This window comes from Silurus meridionalis, chromosome 7 (genome assembly GCF_014805685.1).
Source record: "Silurus meridionalis isolate SWU-2019-XX chromosome 7, ASM1480568v1, whole genome shotgun sequence".
NCBI lineage: Eukaryota > Metazoa > Chordata > Actinopteri > Siluriformes > Siluridae > Silurus > Silurus meridionalis.
Window position 1 is genome coordinate 17,239,452 of NC_060890.1, and position 17,750 is coordinate 17,257,201.

General features: G+C 36.0%; 1 protein-coding gene across 2 annotated transcripts in view; it reads right to left on the bottom strand.

The window, feature by feature from the left end:
• Positions 1–17,750, bottom strand: part of LOC124389395 (testican-2-like) — a 47,340-nt gene that overhangs the window by 22,825 nt on the left and 6,765 nt on the right. Inside the window, exon 2 of one of the 2 annotated variants that reach the window (XM_046854820.1) lies at positions 208–216. The exons of the other annotated variant lie outside the window; for it this stretch is intronic. Coding sequence (XP_046710776.1) covers positions 208–216 — 9 coding nt within the window. The remainder of the gene's footprint in view (positions 1–207; positions 217–17,750) is intronic. 2 annotated transcript variants of the gene reach the window in all.

The following is a 17,750-nucleotide window of genomic DNA, read 5'->3' on the forward strand; positions in this document are numbered from 1 at the left end:
TAGCTCATACACAGCAGGAAAGGAATCTACCTAAAAACTGTGGAAATTCAGTGTGGTGCTGCTTTTATTCTCATGATCCTAAAGTCATTCCAAGCTGGAAAACAGCTTACAGTGATTTCATAAAGTGCAGTCTGAACCGGTATTATAGTTTCCTCCAATTAAAAGAAAAAAAAAAAAGACACCAGACTGAAAAACAAAATTACACACCTCAACTTCCTTCCATGTGGGAGGCAGAGCAGAAGGAGAAGCATTAGGATAAAAAAGAGAAAGAGATTAGAAGATATGTTAGTGACAGTGATAGACACATCAAAAAGTGTTTTTTCATGCAGAGCACACGAGACAGACTACTTTTGATTTCTTTTCTTGGAGAAGCAAACCACAGTTTTATCTGCTCAAGTACATGTATAACCCAAGATCGACACATAATAAAAGAGCATTATAACTGATGCCAATAAGCTACAGCTAGTTAGAGCGCCACTGACTCAAGCTTATTCTCTGCTTTCCTATTATTTTGTTTAAAATATGTATTTAACAGACATAGCCAGGGTCTAACACTAAAAATCTTCTTCACTGAATCAACATGAACAAACAAGGTTCTCTCTGAGAAAACAACAGAAGTGTAACCATATGTCAAGAAACTAGGCAAAATATATCATGTATAGCAATTTTAATTAATTCAATGGTACCTGGACAATTGACATTCCAACTGTTGTTTTTTAACCAGTTTAGGATTAGTTTCTTTTTTACATAGTAGATTTTACTGCAGGCTACTGAACTACTAAACTTTACCTTAATATTTTCTATGCTGTAACAAATCTAAGAAATGTGCTTTTATCTATTGCATCTTTTTTATATATTGAACCATCACATAGGTTGAGAAGTAACACAAACTTCCTCCAAGAGCTAATACCTTGTTCATGTCTTTCTGATTAAAAATAAAATACACCTGGCTGCTGTCATCCTTCATAAAAAATATGGTCAACTATATGACCAGTGATTAATGGTTGTGGCATCATCAGGTATCAAAATTATGATCTCCCAAAGACAAACATTCTTTTTGTTTGTTGTTGTGCCACAAGAGTGTGAATACATCTCTCTATTATTTAGCCATCTCTGATCAAATTATAGTGTCCAGAGATCAAATGTTTGGGTAGATACAAGTGCAAATTCACAATAGCAATAACTGCTCTTTTAGATGATTGGCAAGAAGATTGGACCAGTCATACACACACACACACATACACACACACACACACACACACACACACACACCCTGACAGGAATGGACATCAAAACAGCGATAAAACCCACTGCGCCAAAATTCAGTCCAAATCACAAATAAAGCTGGTGATTTACAAAAGCTTAGCAAGTCATTTTATACTTCGAGGTTTTTGACACTCATTCACAGTTAGATGACGAGTTTTCCCAAGCTCGTTCCTTTTTAATGATGTATTGGCAAAAATATGCACAGTAATACCATTACGATCGTTTTATTGTTCTTGATATTTGAACCACGCTACAACACTAAAAGACATAATAAGAGCCATTTATTTGAGCACTTAGCAAAGACTGAGACATAAGTTCCCTCTCAGTGCTTAGTCATGCTCAGTAAACAGTAAACGCTTGACGCCTTTCACACTCCTCAGATTTATTTTACTCTAAGAATGTGCTGTGCCAAAGCAAACACAGCACCACTTGCTCATTTTAGCACCTAATGTGTAAATAAAAGCCTTTAGTGGGCATACATCCCCTTATGCTTAACAGAGATGTGTGATGCTGTGTGAAACGTAACTTCGATGATACCACTTACAGTGGATAATGAACATTCACAACATACACGCTGCTTATATTGTGCACGTTCAGCATTACAATATACAGCACTATGACATAAATTCAGTAGTTAATGTGCATCTTCACCACACAGCCCGGTCTGTTCTCCCACCATGCTGAGACAAGCGGGCTGTGTCTGCTGAAATGGGGTGGGGGGGTGGGTGGGTAAGATGAGCTGTGTTCTTCGCACCAGGGCATCCCGAAGGTCGTCGGATTCGTAGCAGCTGACAATGCTAGCTTACCCGCTATAGCAAAGGACACTGTAGTGGGATGCTCGGGTTAATGGAGCATAACTGTCCAGATGCTGCTCTGGCTCTCCTGGGCTTTGTGTTAGCACTAATGCTAAAGCTATTCCAGCAGAGTTTGGACACAAGCCTGGCTGCAACAAGGCTGCAACACTGTGAGACACTAGAGATACCCGCCAGAACAATGTTCTCTGTCCTCAAGATTAAAGCGTTAGAGCCACGTCTTATCACACGTAGATGTACTCTGCAAGGGCACACGCACACACACACACACACACACACACACACACAACACAGCTTGATGGATAGTGCTAGCCAAATCTCACACACACACACACACACACACACAAAACTTCAATGACACCTTCTGTACAACAACAGTGACTAATACTCAGTATTGGGCCAAATGTTTGTGGACACCTGATCATCACAACATCTTTGAAGATGAAAGCACACAATTATAAAAATTAATGCAAAAGCTCAATAAGAACCCCAAACTGCCTGACATCACTAGTTTATGTGGGGAATAAGGATTTACACATATTCTTCCTCCAAGAATTTAGAGAAAGATCTTCCTTGAAGAGTGATATGATGTTCAAAAAGCAAGTATTGCTGATGGTCAGGTTTCTGGCCATATAGTATAATATATATAATCAAATCAATTTTCTCACATACACAACCATACACGGTATGACATGCAGTGAAATGCTTTTAACGATTGTTCTGTGACATTAAATGGAATACAATTTTAACAAAAATAAAAACATAATAAGCTAAATAAAATGTAATTTACAATATGAAAATGTAATTGCATTAGATTAAAAAAAAATAGAATGTTACTATAAAAAAATAGAATCTACATATAAAGCAGCATTTAGCTTCTAGAGGAAACGGTATGACTTATTCTGTGCAATTCTGAAAATATGTATACATGCTAAAATAGTTACCCTTACAAAAAGAAAAAGAAAACATCAAAAGTCTGTGCTAGTCTCTGCACGTTCTCTAGGGAAGGTTACACATTCAATCTGCTGACCAACAGCATTGGCAAACAAGACAAGAATAATGTGCGTGCTACAGACAGACCTTTTTAGTTCCAATCATGCTTGAGTGTAAGTGGAGCGTGACCCACTGGGAGCCACTAAGGATATTCAGCCTGGTTTATATTTGCATCTGTAAGCCACACTGGTCTGGCACATGTGCTCAAAACACTCAAGAGTCTACAGCTTCACACTCTTACAGTTTTCAGCAATCAAGACAGTCAAATCACAGCTAAAAACCAGCAGAGTGTTTTTCAATGACACAAAGATTGAACAGGTTAAATTTGGTAGTCAAATTATATACAAGAAGCTTTTTGACTACTGGAAGTTTTAATCTGGGTGTCTATATTTCTCTATTTATTTTCATGTAGACTAGATATCCCCAGTATTGACATCTTAACAAGAAAGAAATGCAAAAATTTAAAACCGGATTTCAAAACATGACTGGCCAGCCGAAGACAATTTCTAGCCCTTACATACATTTTTTATACAAAATGTTCGCAAAAACACTGGTCTGTTATATAAATCAAATGTTAAAAGGAAGAAAGGAGATGTTTAATATGCGGTACATTTTCTCTGCAAAGAACCAGGACTTAAACATCCCTTTAAATTCTCTTTCAAGGTGTTAAACGAATGGATATGATCTAATGCTGTGCTCAAATGGGGTTATGTGTTTGCCATTTTAATATAAAGATTTAATATGCTTGTAGAATTCCCAGTACCACTACACAAGTACACTGACTGTGGAAAGTCTAACAAGTAATGCTTTGTCTAATTACAGTACACTGTACAAGTACACTGTAGTCATGCAGTCATTTCTTGGTAAATGTACCAAAACACTTCTGAGGCACATAATCATATTCCTGGATGCCTTATTAGCTAGTATTAAGCAACAATGCTTGTACTTGAACATTTGGTAAATAGTGTTTATGAGTAAATGTTTAGTTCATATTGACTTCTTTTTGCACATACCATAAGTATTAGATTGCTGGAGTTTTCCTGCATCTCCAAAACCCTACTAATAGCCAACAATAGCATTATTTTGATTTCACTATGGGCTGTTTGTTTCCTAAGAAGAGAAACCTTTACATAATTCTAATTTCAAATATATATTTGAATACTATTTTTATGTGTATTTATTGCCACATGTTAATAAAAGTTAAGCCTTTGTGTTTTTTCCAAACATTTTTAAGGCATAATGACAGGCTTTTGTTATTGAGAATCATATTCCAGAGTGTAATAAGCAGTGTGTTCGGGTTGAGAACTGTAGAGCAACAAATGATAATTATAATAACAATAACAATGTAATGATTAAAAGAGCAATTCCACATCATTTACCACCATTTTCCAATTAAAACAGTTAATAGCTACTTATAAAATTGTTTTTTTTTCTGAATGTACTCTAAGACCGTACTGTAAAAGATTTCTTTGATACACTTGCGAGGCTTCAACACAATATAATAAAATCGGCGATTAGTGTTTTCAACAGCAAGAAGTTCTGAATCTGTTAATGTGTCTTCACACACTGCCCTTCAGGCACCTGTACAATAGCTGACAATTTCAAAAACCATTTAAGAAAATGCATTTACATATAAACAGCTAATCAAATTTAGCCACTGTCAAAGCTTCACAAAGCAGATTTGGGTGAAATCCACATTTCATTGAAACATTACATGTGAAGGTGATTCACCACCTTGACAGCAAGAGCTTAATGATTGAGAGTAGGAGGATCATGTTTGGTGTCCTTATCCTATATGACTCATGATGTTTTTGTGGATGTAGGAGGATAATTTGCTACATATGCCTGACTTGTGTATTTCATGTATGTCGGGTATTAATAGAAGGCCAACTGAAGAAACCATTTGAATATTTAAATGAATACATCTGCTCATTATGCATATGGAGATGACCCTAGTTGATGCTTATGGCAATATTCTACCAGTTGAATATTAGAAAAAGAAAAAAAACACAGTAGAATGTTGGAATGTGGTTTAAACCCACTTTCTGAAATATAATATCTTATAGAATGTTCATTATATGTCTACAAAGCCATCATAAAAATTTCAGATATGCTAACAAAAATATGAACAGATTTTCTATTGCTTTCTATGGCTACTAACCAACTAGACTACTGAGTTTAGGAATATCAAGAAGATAATTTACAGAAGACCTTCCACAGGAGGAGAAAAGGAAGGGTAGTTAAAGCTTAATAGGATTTCATTTTCCTCATTACTTACATTTCCTGTCTTTATTTAAATACTTTATTACATGTAATTTTTGAAGGTATTTTATTTCCCCTATTGGTGTCAGTATAATGGTATGATAGGTCCACATGACATTGCAATGTTAGTAATTAAATTCCAACATTAATTACAACACCACTATAACCCTATAGAAATAAACTTGATGACAATTAAACTGCAAATAATAAATACAACCACTGTAGTAGTCTATGGTTGTACTACAGTCTGGCATCCACACAAAATGCCTGAGCACATCACATTTATTAATTTAATTGCCAAGATGATGCTGTGGTTTTATTTACTGCATTTTCGTTAAATATTTTAGCATATTACTACACCATTCATTCCTGGCTATGTTACTGTGTACTTCCCATTTCTCCAACACATGAATTAGCACTAACAGTGCCCTAAAAGCCAGCCAGCAACATCATTAAGAAAACATTTAACACAGATCTAATACTATTTTTAAAGGAGAATAGAGATCGAACAGTACAAAAAAAAACAGTAAATCCAAGACTTTCTTAATGTATTCGATTCATTTTATATGATCTGGACCCAGAACGTAAACTCAAAAAGGCATCATCTGTAGACTAAATCTCAGCTAGTAATGTGGTAGTAATGTGTTCACAGCTCAGATGCACATCATAACTGGCTCACTCTGCATGAGCTATTTTAATTATTTAAGTCAAAATTGGCCCTAAAAAGGTTAAGTACTGAATTTGTTAAATGTGACTGGTCACCTAATGATGGCAAAAAAGAAAAACCTGGAGAGCAGCTGGATGCTTGCCTAATGGGTTTTTTATTTTTTTTATTATTTATTTCAAAACAAAAAGAATATATGTTAATAAATATATAAAGAATATATAAAACTGAGTGTCTAATCTTTATTATTTTGCAACAAACAGGTTTGTGTGTGTTTATGTGTGTGTGTGTGTGTGTGTGTGTGTGTGTGTGTGTGTGTGTGTGTGTGTGTGTGTTGGGGGGGTGTTGTTACTATTGGAAATGAACGTGAACCTAAAAACTCAATGTCAGTGGTTTGCTGAGCATGCGTATTTATAACTTCAAAACCAGCACAATACCAGAGAAGTGAGCCGACTTCCCCTGTTGTTGTGTTGAGATATTATCTCTGTGAGCTTCATGAAGCAAGGCTGCAAATTATTCCTGCTATCTGAAATACAATCTGACATTCGAGAGGATTTGCAATAAGAAGTCTCTGAATCCTCAGGTAAAAGAGGTTTCTCTTAACACCCCAGAAAACAAGAAAAAACAAGAACGAGACAATAAAAGGTTTGAACATATAAGTAGAATATTGACTAATGGAATCAGAGGAAATGTGAAATTGCTCGGGTAAATGTTTAATGACTTTGAATTAGTAAAGCAAAAATGTTCAATTTGCAAATGGCACCCTCTATTAAGCAACAACAATGCTATATATTCAATCCTATAATTATTGGCACCCTTTAAGAAAATTAAGACTACAAAACAAACAATGCATATACAGTAGTTCTTCTGATTATTATTAATTCCTAAATGTTGTCTGTGTCTGAAGAAATACCCACAGACCACAAAACCCCCATACGAATGAGACGTTTGAAAGGAGGTCTGAACTGACATAAATTTTTATTTCTTATGAAAGCAATACTGAGAGACAAATCTGAGGGAAAAAGCATTGGGTCCAGTTACTCGCAGTGGGTAATACTGCTGATTAAAGTCATTTCAATAGGATCACTCAGCCAAAATAACAAGCTCTCTCCTCTGCGCACAAAGATATCCACACAACGGAGGTTTTAACTTACTGAACAAATGTTATCAAGATCTGACAATGTTTGAATTATATTTAGCAAAACATCAAAAACCTAAATGAGAGAAAGTGTGTTGTTAAGTATAGAAAAGTATCAGCGAAAGACTTCTCTTTGAGATTCACTGCAGGAACGCGTCTCGCGTCTTTCTGTAAGAACATCAGCATTAAGGAGGCAGCCTTTCCCCTCGTCAGATAGCGCACGCCTGTGGAGCCTCAGAGGTGAGACAGCCATATTGCCCTTGGCAAGTGCACGTAGCGGTAGACACAGTATTTTTTAAGAACAAATGCAGCAGGACACTCAGTGGTGTCGCTTCCAAAATTATTTATATTCTGCAATTGGCATGCAGCAGAGAGCAGAGCAGTATGGCAGAGCTGAAAAGGCCAGGTGAGCTTAGCAGATGCTTCATTAAGAATTAAGCACTGCGATGAGCTAAGAGAGTGTGTGCATTGATAATTCGCATCCGAAAGCCTCCCACAGCACAGCGACGCTCATTAATATGTGAACATCATGCACTATATAAATAACACCGTGAACTGCATATTCAATTTCAGCTCAGAAACGCTATCACTGTAGAACATCCTCGAACGGCACTTAAGAAAAAACTCTACAGAATTCAAAATCATACTATTCCTTACCATTAGGATGTGATCTACTGCGATCTCTGATCCAGTGTCTTTTTGACATTTTCCTACATTACCCACAATGCCATTCAACTGCATACTGATAGTGGTGCCAGTTGGATTTAGCTCTCAATTCTTCTCTCACTATGGAAATGCAGCCGAGATTAAGTCTTTCAGTCTGTTCAGGTGTCTCACCTTTTCTCTACACTCTGCACAAACAATCAGGATCCAAAACTTCAAATTTCATTTGTATGCCACTATCTCCTCTTTACCTCAGCACTCTGGATTTTTAGTCCAAAGCGTGATATTTCTTTCTATGTTGAAATTCTCATCAGAATGAGTAAGTAAGAATAGTAAGAAATAGTACGAAAATCTGAACATCATCCCTTATGATTGAGATGTTTCGAGACACCACTATAACAGCACAATAAAACTCCCAAAGTGAGGTCAGAGCATCCCATTAGCGCTTACAATTATGATTCAGCACATTACATAATATATTTATTAATCAAACATTTCAATATGAACATATTTAATGTGTTTTTATCTTTCATTCTATCAAACTAGCATAAAAGGTACACTGAGGTAATCTTAATGAGAAAAATAAGCAATTCTTATATTAATGAAAAGAAATTAATGGAATATATGTCAAACTAAAGACATCTAAGAATCACTTTTTAATTGTATCTATAAAATCACCACAGATAAAAACTTGAATCCATTTTTGAGGTGAACAAAGATTCCCACACCATACACTACAGTATATTATGTGAAGTGGCTGCTTTAGGGGCTCATTAGCATAGCTGTGAGCATCCATATCTGCCTGTTATTATGCATAAGAGCTTTGTTATAATACGACAAGAGGTTTTTTTTTATTACTACAAAAAGTGTCTGTTGTTGGAAAATGGAAATACGTTGTTGTCCACATTATTTGGTGTTTGTTTATGTCTACCATTAAGCAGGAGTCTGCTGGGTATTGTTCACCCTTGCTGGTTTGCTCTAGCCTCTCTACTTCTTTGGCTAACCATTAATCATTCTGTCTATGCTGTAAGTGTATGTAACCCCAAAAAATAGAAATCGCATTGTTTTTAAAATGATTTCTGGGTGCAAATGAAGCAAATGAGCAAAGCGTTTATCCGATTCGTTCCTCCTAGGACTGAGACATAACAGAATTCGAACAATAGGTTGTGTGACAGGTTTAATGTTAATTTATGATATATTACTCAGGCCTGCAGGATCTCCAACTATACTGTCTCTGAACTCCTCTGGGCTGCAAATCAAAGCCCTAAAACTAACCTACTTGGATCAAGACAGAAAGAAAAATGATCATATCACCAGGATTTGAAGAAATGATGTGCAAAATGTACTACCAAAAATGATTCAAAACTTTTCAACCCAACAACTAGAGAAATGTCTTCATTTTCTACCATCAAATTCTCCCTAATATGTTTTTGCAGTTAAAAACAGATTATTGAATAAAATTAATAGCGGTGGACTAGAGGTAAAACACTAGTGCCATCTCTAAAGAATATCTAAAACAACAGCAAACAGAATATTATGTTCAAGAAGGGTGCCAATAATTCTGCAGTTGACTATGACTAATGTGCATTCTGTCATGGATTCACAGCTTTCTTCAGTTTGACATTTAAGCAGCTAATAAAACCAGAGAAATCTGACTTCCGGCTAAATAAACCCTACACAGATAATATTCCTATGACCTTTCATTCTATTAAAGTTTGCTTTAGATCAGCGTGCGTAGGCAAAGGCGTTTAAAATTTTGATCAATTATAACCACCACCATTATTATCTCTACCAACGATGAATACTCAGTATTTTTTCATCTGCAATTATTCTACACCACCTACCTTTTACTGTCTTTTCAGAATAACAGATCAACTTTGTCTGTGCTTGGAAAGGAAACTGCACCTATTCTCCAATTACATATTCAGCAAAATTCTATCGAGCTGCGATGGATCATTGTTTTTGCTATATTGACATTTTTAATGTGACTGCCTGAACAAATAAGTGTGTTCGGCACACTTTTGTACAATTCATCTATTTCATCATGTCAAGTGAGCTGGTTTAAAAAAAATCTCTTTAATGGCCAATAAGACATCAACGACTTCTCTTACAATTGCTCATTTATCATCTACATAAAAAGACATTCTGAATGGACAATTCTATTGATCTTGTACAAAACAGACTGCAATTATTCACAAAACAGTCTATAATAACAAACTGGTGGGAATATAAAAGTTATTTTAAACAGTGAGGTAAAAAAGAACAATATTTATTCTGAAAACCTAAAACAAGCTCTTTTTTGTTTCATGGTTCAGTGTAAAATATCCTCCAGCACTGCTCGACTGGTACCACCTTCTCTCAGAATGAGAGGTAAGTATACTTTAAGGCTCTTCTCTGTTCTGGCACCTGAGGTGGTGGAATGAACTTCCCCAAGGTGTACAGCGGAGTCCCTGGCTATCTTCAAGCGACGGTTGAAGACCTACCTCATCCTGAAACACTTAAATTAGCACTTTTCAAGTTTGCTTTGTAGAATTTAAGAATTATATTTATATTAAGTTTGTAATCTTGCATACCAGTGAAGATTTATTTATTGCTAGAGACTCAAAGCACTTTGTATGTCGCTCTGGATAAGGGCATCTGCTAAATGCCGCAAATGTAAATGTAAATGTAAATAAAAAATATTTTGCTCGCTAATTAATTATTACACTAGCATATTTTGAGAAAAGCTAATTGTTGTCCGTGCTCTATTTTGCCCTCTAGTGGCATAACAGATACAGTTTATAAGATCATTTGAATTTTGTAAATTATTTAAAGTTTATTCTGTTGTACATTCATGTGGGGGTCAGTTTTTAATTAATTGTTTTAAACCATACATCTGAATTTGCTGTAATACAATTAAAAATAATAAAAGAAATAAAGTTTTTTACTCCTTCATATTTTCTCTTTTTTTGCGTATTTATACTCATTACTGCTGCTTCTGCATTCTTGAAAGAAATGTAGCATTTTTTTCTAAATTGTGGTCAGTCATTTAATTTATGTCAGTCATCAAATTTATGATCAGTCATTCTTACTTTAAAGAAATGTTATTTATGCACTTATGCCTTTACTGTAGCTAGCAAAAATCATCCTAAAGATTTATTAGCCATTGAATGTACAAAAACTAAATTAGCAGCATTATTATGACCATGAGCAAACTCAGAAAAATGCTTCCCTCGTGGATAATAATGTAGCAGGTCATGGCGGGTCACACATAATAGCCATTGGCTTTTGCCACAAACAGCTCATAGCTACTTATAGCCAAATGTCTTACAGTAAGAACCTATAAACAAGATGCTGTATACAAAAAAAATAAATCACTATTCAGCACAAGCACCTCAGGTTTCAGAAAGCTGAAAGTGTCAGTGTGACACGTGTTTTTTCTCACTACATGACACACATTATAAAAAAAGGACGGCCAATTTAGAGGAAGATGAAGCAAATGATGCCCGTGAGCCAAATGGCAGTGTCCCCTGCGTCTTGCCTCCTAATGAGGAGTGCGGCAAAATGTAGGCCATTTGTAAGGCATAGTTATACTCAGACATTTCAGTTAATTAAATGTGCAAATTTTTGGGGGTTTCAAAAAGGTCGAGGGATTTTTCAAAGCAAATGGAATGATTTCATGAGTCTGTATGAACCGGTCATAACAGGTGATTTCTTATGGTGTTTTGAGAATACATAAAAGGGCAAACATAAATTGATTAGTTTTATATATTAAATTAATAAAATGTATTCTTCTTCTTTTAGCTTCTCCCATTAGGGGTCGCCACAGCGGATCATCAGCCTCCATACCCCTCTGTCCTCTACATCTGCCCCTTTCAAACCAACTACCTGCATGTCTTCCCTCACTACATCCAAAAACCTCCTCCTTGGCCTCCCTCCTCTGCACATGTCCAAACCACCTCAATCAGGCTTCTCTCACTTTGTCTCCAAAACATCCTACATGCGCTGTTCCTCTAATAAACTCATTTCTAATCTTGTCCATCCTCATCACTCCCAACGAAAACCTAAACATCTTCAGCTCTGCTACCTCCAGCTCCACCTCCTGTCTTTTACTCAATGCCACTGTCTCTAATCCATACAACATCTCAGGTCTCACCACAGTCCTATTAACTTTCCCTTTCACTCTTTCAGATACCCTTTTAATACAAATCACTCCTGCTATCACTCTTCTCCACTCCACCCTGCCTGCACTCTTTTCTTCACTTCTCTAACACACTCTCCATTACTTTGCACTGTTGAGCCCAGGTACCTAAACTCCTCCACCTTCTCCACCTCTTCTCCCTGCAACCGCACCACTCCACTGTCCTCTCTCTCATTCACACACATGTACTCTGTCTTACTCCAACTGACTTTTCTTTTCCCTTCTTTCCAGCGTGTACCTCCACCTCTCCAGGCTCTTCTTAACCTGTTCCCTACTCTCACCACAAATCACAATATCATCCGCAAACATCATAATCTATGTCTGACCTCCTACGTCAACCTGTCCATCACCACTGCAAACAGGAAAGGGCTCAGAACCGATCTTTGATGTAGTCCAACCTCCACCCTGAACCAGTCTGTCGTTCCTACTGCACACTTCACTGCTGTCACACTGTCCTCATACATGTCCTGCTCCACCCCCACATACTCCTCTGACACACCTGACTTCCTGATACAATTCCACAACTCCTCTCTTTTGTCACCCTGTCTTATGCTTTCTCTAAATCCACAAACACACAATGCAACTCCTTCTGTCCTTCTCTATACTTCTCCATCAACATTCTCAAAGCAAATAATGCATCTGTGGTGCTCTTCTTCGGCATGAAACCATACTGTTGCTCACAGATGGTCACCTCTTCTCTCAGCCTGGCTTCCACTACTCTTTCCCATAACTTCATGGTGTGACTGATCAACTTTATTCCAATGTATTTACTGCAGGTCTGCACATCTCCCTTCTCCATTCCTCAGGCATCCTCTCACCTTCCAAAATCTTGTTGAACAACCTGTTTAAAAACTCCACTGTCATCTCTCCTAAACATCTCCACGCTTCTACTAGTATGTCATCTGGTCCAACCGACTTTCCACTCTTCATCCTCTTAATCACTGCTCTCACTTCCTCCTTACTAATCCTATACACTTCCTGCTTCACCATCTCCACATCATCCATCCTTCTTTTAGAACTTAATAGCCCTGTACATAGAAGCAAATCAACAATAGGCAAGAGAACGCTTAGTCTCTTAGACTGAAGAGAAAAACATATACAGAAAAAGAACTGACTTACTTCAATATACTGGCATACGTTTGACAATACATTAAATTAAAAGCTATTATTAACATAGTCTACTTTCATCAGCCTTGTTGCTTTCATGCCTTTTGGCAATTTACCTGACTATGCAATATGACAGCATTATTGTACTGAATATATAATAGCGACACAATTCAAGTCAATCTGGTTGATTTACAATCATAATGCAGCTATAAATTACAAGACAACAGTTTTTTTGTGGTTTGCTGCAATTATTAATGATCAGTGTTAATGCGTTACTTCCAAATGAAGATAAATGAGAAAGTGCCAGAGTTGCATGTAAATTAAACTGTAAAGAATAACAGCAGCAACAACAAAGCTATAGTTTTTACTATGTTGATGTAAAAGTACTGTGAATGTTTACATTTTAGGCAGTGTAGAAAAAAATCGTTGTCAGGTGGAATAGTGGTTATTGTTCAATTCTTGCACGAATTCTCCTGACAGTATTCTTGACTAATATAGCCTTAGTTCACTTTACTATTCCCTTATTTTTCATGCTGGCTTCATAACATTAGTACCAGTCATGTCTAGAAGTTTATCAACACAAAAAATCGTTTCATATCCTCTTTTCATTTGATGCTAGATCCTATAGTTTAGAATGGCTGTATTAAAAAGATTTTTCATTTTTTAGCATAAGTGCTTGACCCTGGCACACACATGCCTTGACAGAAATGACAAATACCTGAAAATACAAAGCTATGCATCTGTTTTTCTTTTCCATCTTGAGCAGCGCACAAGCTTCCAGCCAGACTACGGAGCAAATAATTTTGTGCCGCAAGTTTATTCATTTAGCGGCCTGCCAGTGAGGAATTGTCTGACAAATCAGCCGTTTGACTGTTAATGATACGCATGGGTCATGCATGTGATGAAAATTATATGATGTGCCACCAGGGTTTTAGGGCTGGGGTCTGTTCATGATAATTACACATAAAGCTCAAATACAAAGCAATTCTGGAAAAGTAACTGGGGAATGAATCTGAGTAAAGAAATCTTTGTTCATATTGTAACTTATAGCTACCATGTTTGTTCTGGCATATCCTTTTTTTTTTTTTTTTGGGAAATTATTTTTTTTGTCAAAAACTGTTCTCATACTTAGTAGCTAGTAGCATGTGTTTCCAGAAATCCCCAACCTTTTTTGCAACACAGAACAGTTTCATGTCTGTTGCAAAAAAAAAAAAAATGCATTATAATGTGCATATTGCTAGTACACATATTATATGATTTATATACTACATGTAGGATGAAAACTCAACTCACCATAATGTATTAGTGGGAGTTTAATTAAGCAATGCATACAAAAAGGTAATGGTAATTGCAGGTAATGGGCATAGGCAAAAGTGGTCTTTATTTTAAATAAAACATCCATCCATCTGTTCATTTGTCTGTCCTCATACTGTATGATATTCAGCCATTAGTATTTGAGCTCAGAGGAATAAATGCTATCTAAAGTCTTTAATAAGTGAAAAATGATTCCCTGACTAGACATAGACTAAGTCATTGTCACAATGTCTCTCCTGATCAATCCTCACATATTCTCTGAAATGAAATCCAAGTTAATTGTCTCTAAAAAGGCTATGCTTTCCGCTGTGTGGCTCAGTGAGGGGTAATTACATTTATATGCAAATGAATAAGTTTTTCACAGATCATGATTGTTGACTGGAGTATTTTGCATGTTACAATTTCCAGAAGAACATTCTCCAAATGCTCATGAGAGTAATGAAATTCAACCGAGAACAACTGCAATCTATTTTAATCAGCTAGGCATCACTAAATGCATCATGAAGACAATTGTACACATTGCATATCTACATAAATAAGCTTAATGTTTATGATTCTGTGTGAGTACCAAAAGAAAAAAATAAGCTTTTATTTTTTGAGAGCAAATGAGCTTCTAATGTGGAGTAATTTACATACATATTGATTAAAGATTCATAAGTGCCGTAATATTTAAAACAGTTCACATTTGGATAAGGCAGACAGCTCATGTTTGCTGTCCTATTTTCTGTGCTTTGGGATTTTGTGCTTTCGCATGCTATTCGAATGAAAGCATATCTCAAACCAGCAGAAGGATCACATCCTGTTTGCTTTTTTCTGTGGTGAAAGAATCACAGCAGACAAACAAAATGCAGTTACACAGCTCGTCTGATCCAATAAACACGCGTCCCACAAGGGTCACGGCAATAAGTCCGTCTTCAGAAGGCTCAGAGCTGAGAGTTGAGAAAAATAAAACATCCAAATTGGTGGAAATTTGGAATCATGTCGTCCTGAAGGTTTTCTGTTTGAAAGTTTGTCATTTCCATGCGTGGTTAGTTAATGGTGACTAATAAAACGGCAGGTTTCGTGGTGGGCGGGGGGGCAGCTGGGTAAATGTGTACCATCAGTGTGTAAAGGACACCGACACACATGTCTCGTGTGACAACAACTACTATCTTCCATCTAATCAGTTAATTGACTGCTACAGGCAAGACTATGCAGATATACCTCCTCACAAAGAGCACACAAAAGCAGCTAGTTTACCTCTGAGGCCCTTTAATACCATGTCCTTTATTCTCCCTGATCTTTCAGCTCTCACATAAAGTCAAACAACAGAACAACCTTTCATATGGATCTGCTGAATCATAGATGATGTCTGTGAGTCATTCCGTGTATCCTGCATCCAATCCATTGTGAATCCATTTTTACACATCTAGAGTTTCTACCTCAAGGTCACAGGATTTGTGGTATATTCTGGAATAAAAAAGAGAATCTTAAACTATTGCTATTTCATATTTTATGGACATTCTGGCATCCTACAAAGATATTAGAAGACACCTTTACAAATCCTAATAAAGCATCTTGCTTATGTTTTATTGCGGGTTGCCAGTGGGGGACAGTAGAGAAGTAAATGTAATTAGTTACTGTACTTGAGTAGTTTATTCGCCTATTAAATCTGTACTTTAACCAAGTATTTCTGTTTAAGGAGACTTTTACTTTCACTTCACTACATTTCAAATTAAAATATCTTACATTTTTACTCAACTGCATTTCGCAAAATCAGTCTTTTCTATTGATTTATGAGATAACATGCAGAACATAAAGGTGTGTATGCAGCTCTATCACTCATCTCTTTATGAGAATAGTATAAGCTAATGCATTTAATGAAATAGTCTAATAACTGTATATCACTTCGGTTATGCTGTGTTGCCTGATATGCTTTTACACATAGAGCAACAATATTTCTTTTAGATTGAATAACATTATAATTTATATTATGTAGTTTATCATAATGTGTGTAGCTTTTAACAAAACAATTACAACCTAACTAGTCTAGTTAGATTGCACTTAAACTAGCACTTACTGGTTTTTAGTACATTTTAAATGAGATGAATGATAAATGAATAAATGATAAAGGTTTTCTGTGATTGTATTGAATAGGGGATTCTCCCGTACAGTTTAAAAGGCTAATTTAATAGTCATATGTGATAAGGATATAGATGTTGTCTGTATCTTATAGCTATGGTTTTTCAAGGAGTTGTATGGTTCTTGGTTCTGAGAGTTTGATAAATTGTGCACAATGACATGTATTTAATTGTTCAATAAAATAGGGTGAAATATTGGGTCATTACTTGGTTCACCCAGGGCATCATTCAACCTAAAACCAGCATTGCCGGTTTGTGGTACCTACTAATCACGAACATACAGTTCAGTGTCAGTTCAGCAGCAAGCATAACATTTTGAGAAGAATAAATGATGGGAGAAACTCCTAAATAACTTGCCACAGCACCCGTGGCCTTATTTGCACGATTTTTTTGAAGTCGTACAAAAGAAGGTGTTGGGCTCATGATCATTTATTAGATATCAATTAATATCATTCCATTAAAAGTTTGGTATGCTACGAGAAACACAAGAGTCTTTACATATAAACTGAATTGATTAAGCAACAGTGATACAAATTATAATAGGATGTTATAGTCATAACACATCATAGTGCTTTGATACTTGAGTACATTTGAAGGCAAATACTTTTGTACTTTTAATTAAGTGATAGTTTAAAGGGAGCACTTATACTTTTACTGAAGTCATATTTTTCCTACTTTATCTTTACTTTTACTCAAGTATCTGCTTTGTATACTTCATCCACCACTGGGGTTTGCACTAGCTTACTGTGAGAATCCATTTCATTCTGACAGTAAAGTACAGAGTAGGAAGTTCTGAGTTGGAAAAATGATTCCACTGATCATTGTACGGCAAACCCTTATATATTCTCTTCCAAATAAACTGAATCTTTTTTTTTTTTTTTTTTACATTTCATTTAAATATGTAAATAAGGCTGTAGAACACAATTGTATTGCAGCTTAAGGGCATATAATGAAATATCTCTATAATGGTAGAAAACAAGGGAGAAGAAAACAAACATCGCCGAATGAGAAAATGCTGTTTGTTTAAAGAATGGGTTTAAAAATGAAAATAAATAAAGTAATTAAAATCACTGCCACCTGATGATATGCACAACACTGCAAGTGGATCATGATGTTAATACTTTATGATATTGATATATTGTCATATTGCCTGGGTGATGCTCTTATCCAGATCAAATGGTGAAAGGTGTACTTTCACAGAGATGAGGTAAAAGGTGCTACAGCAACATGA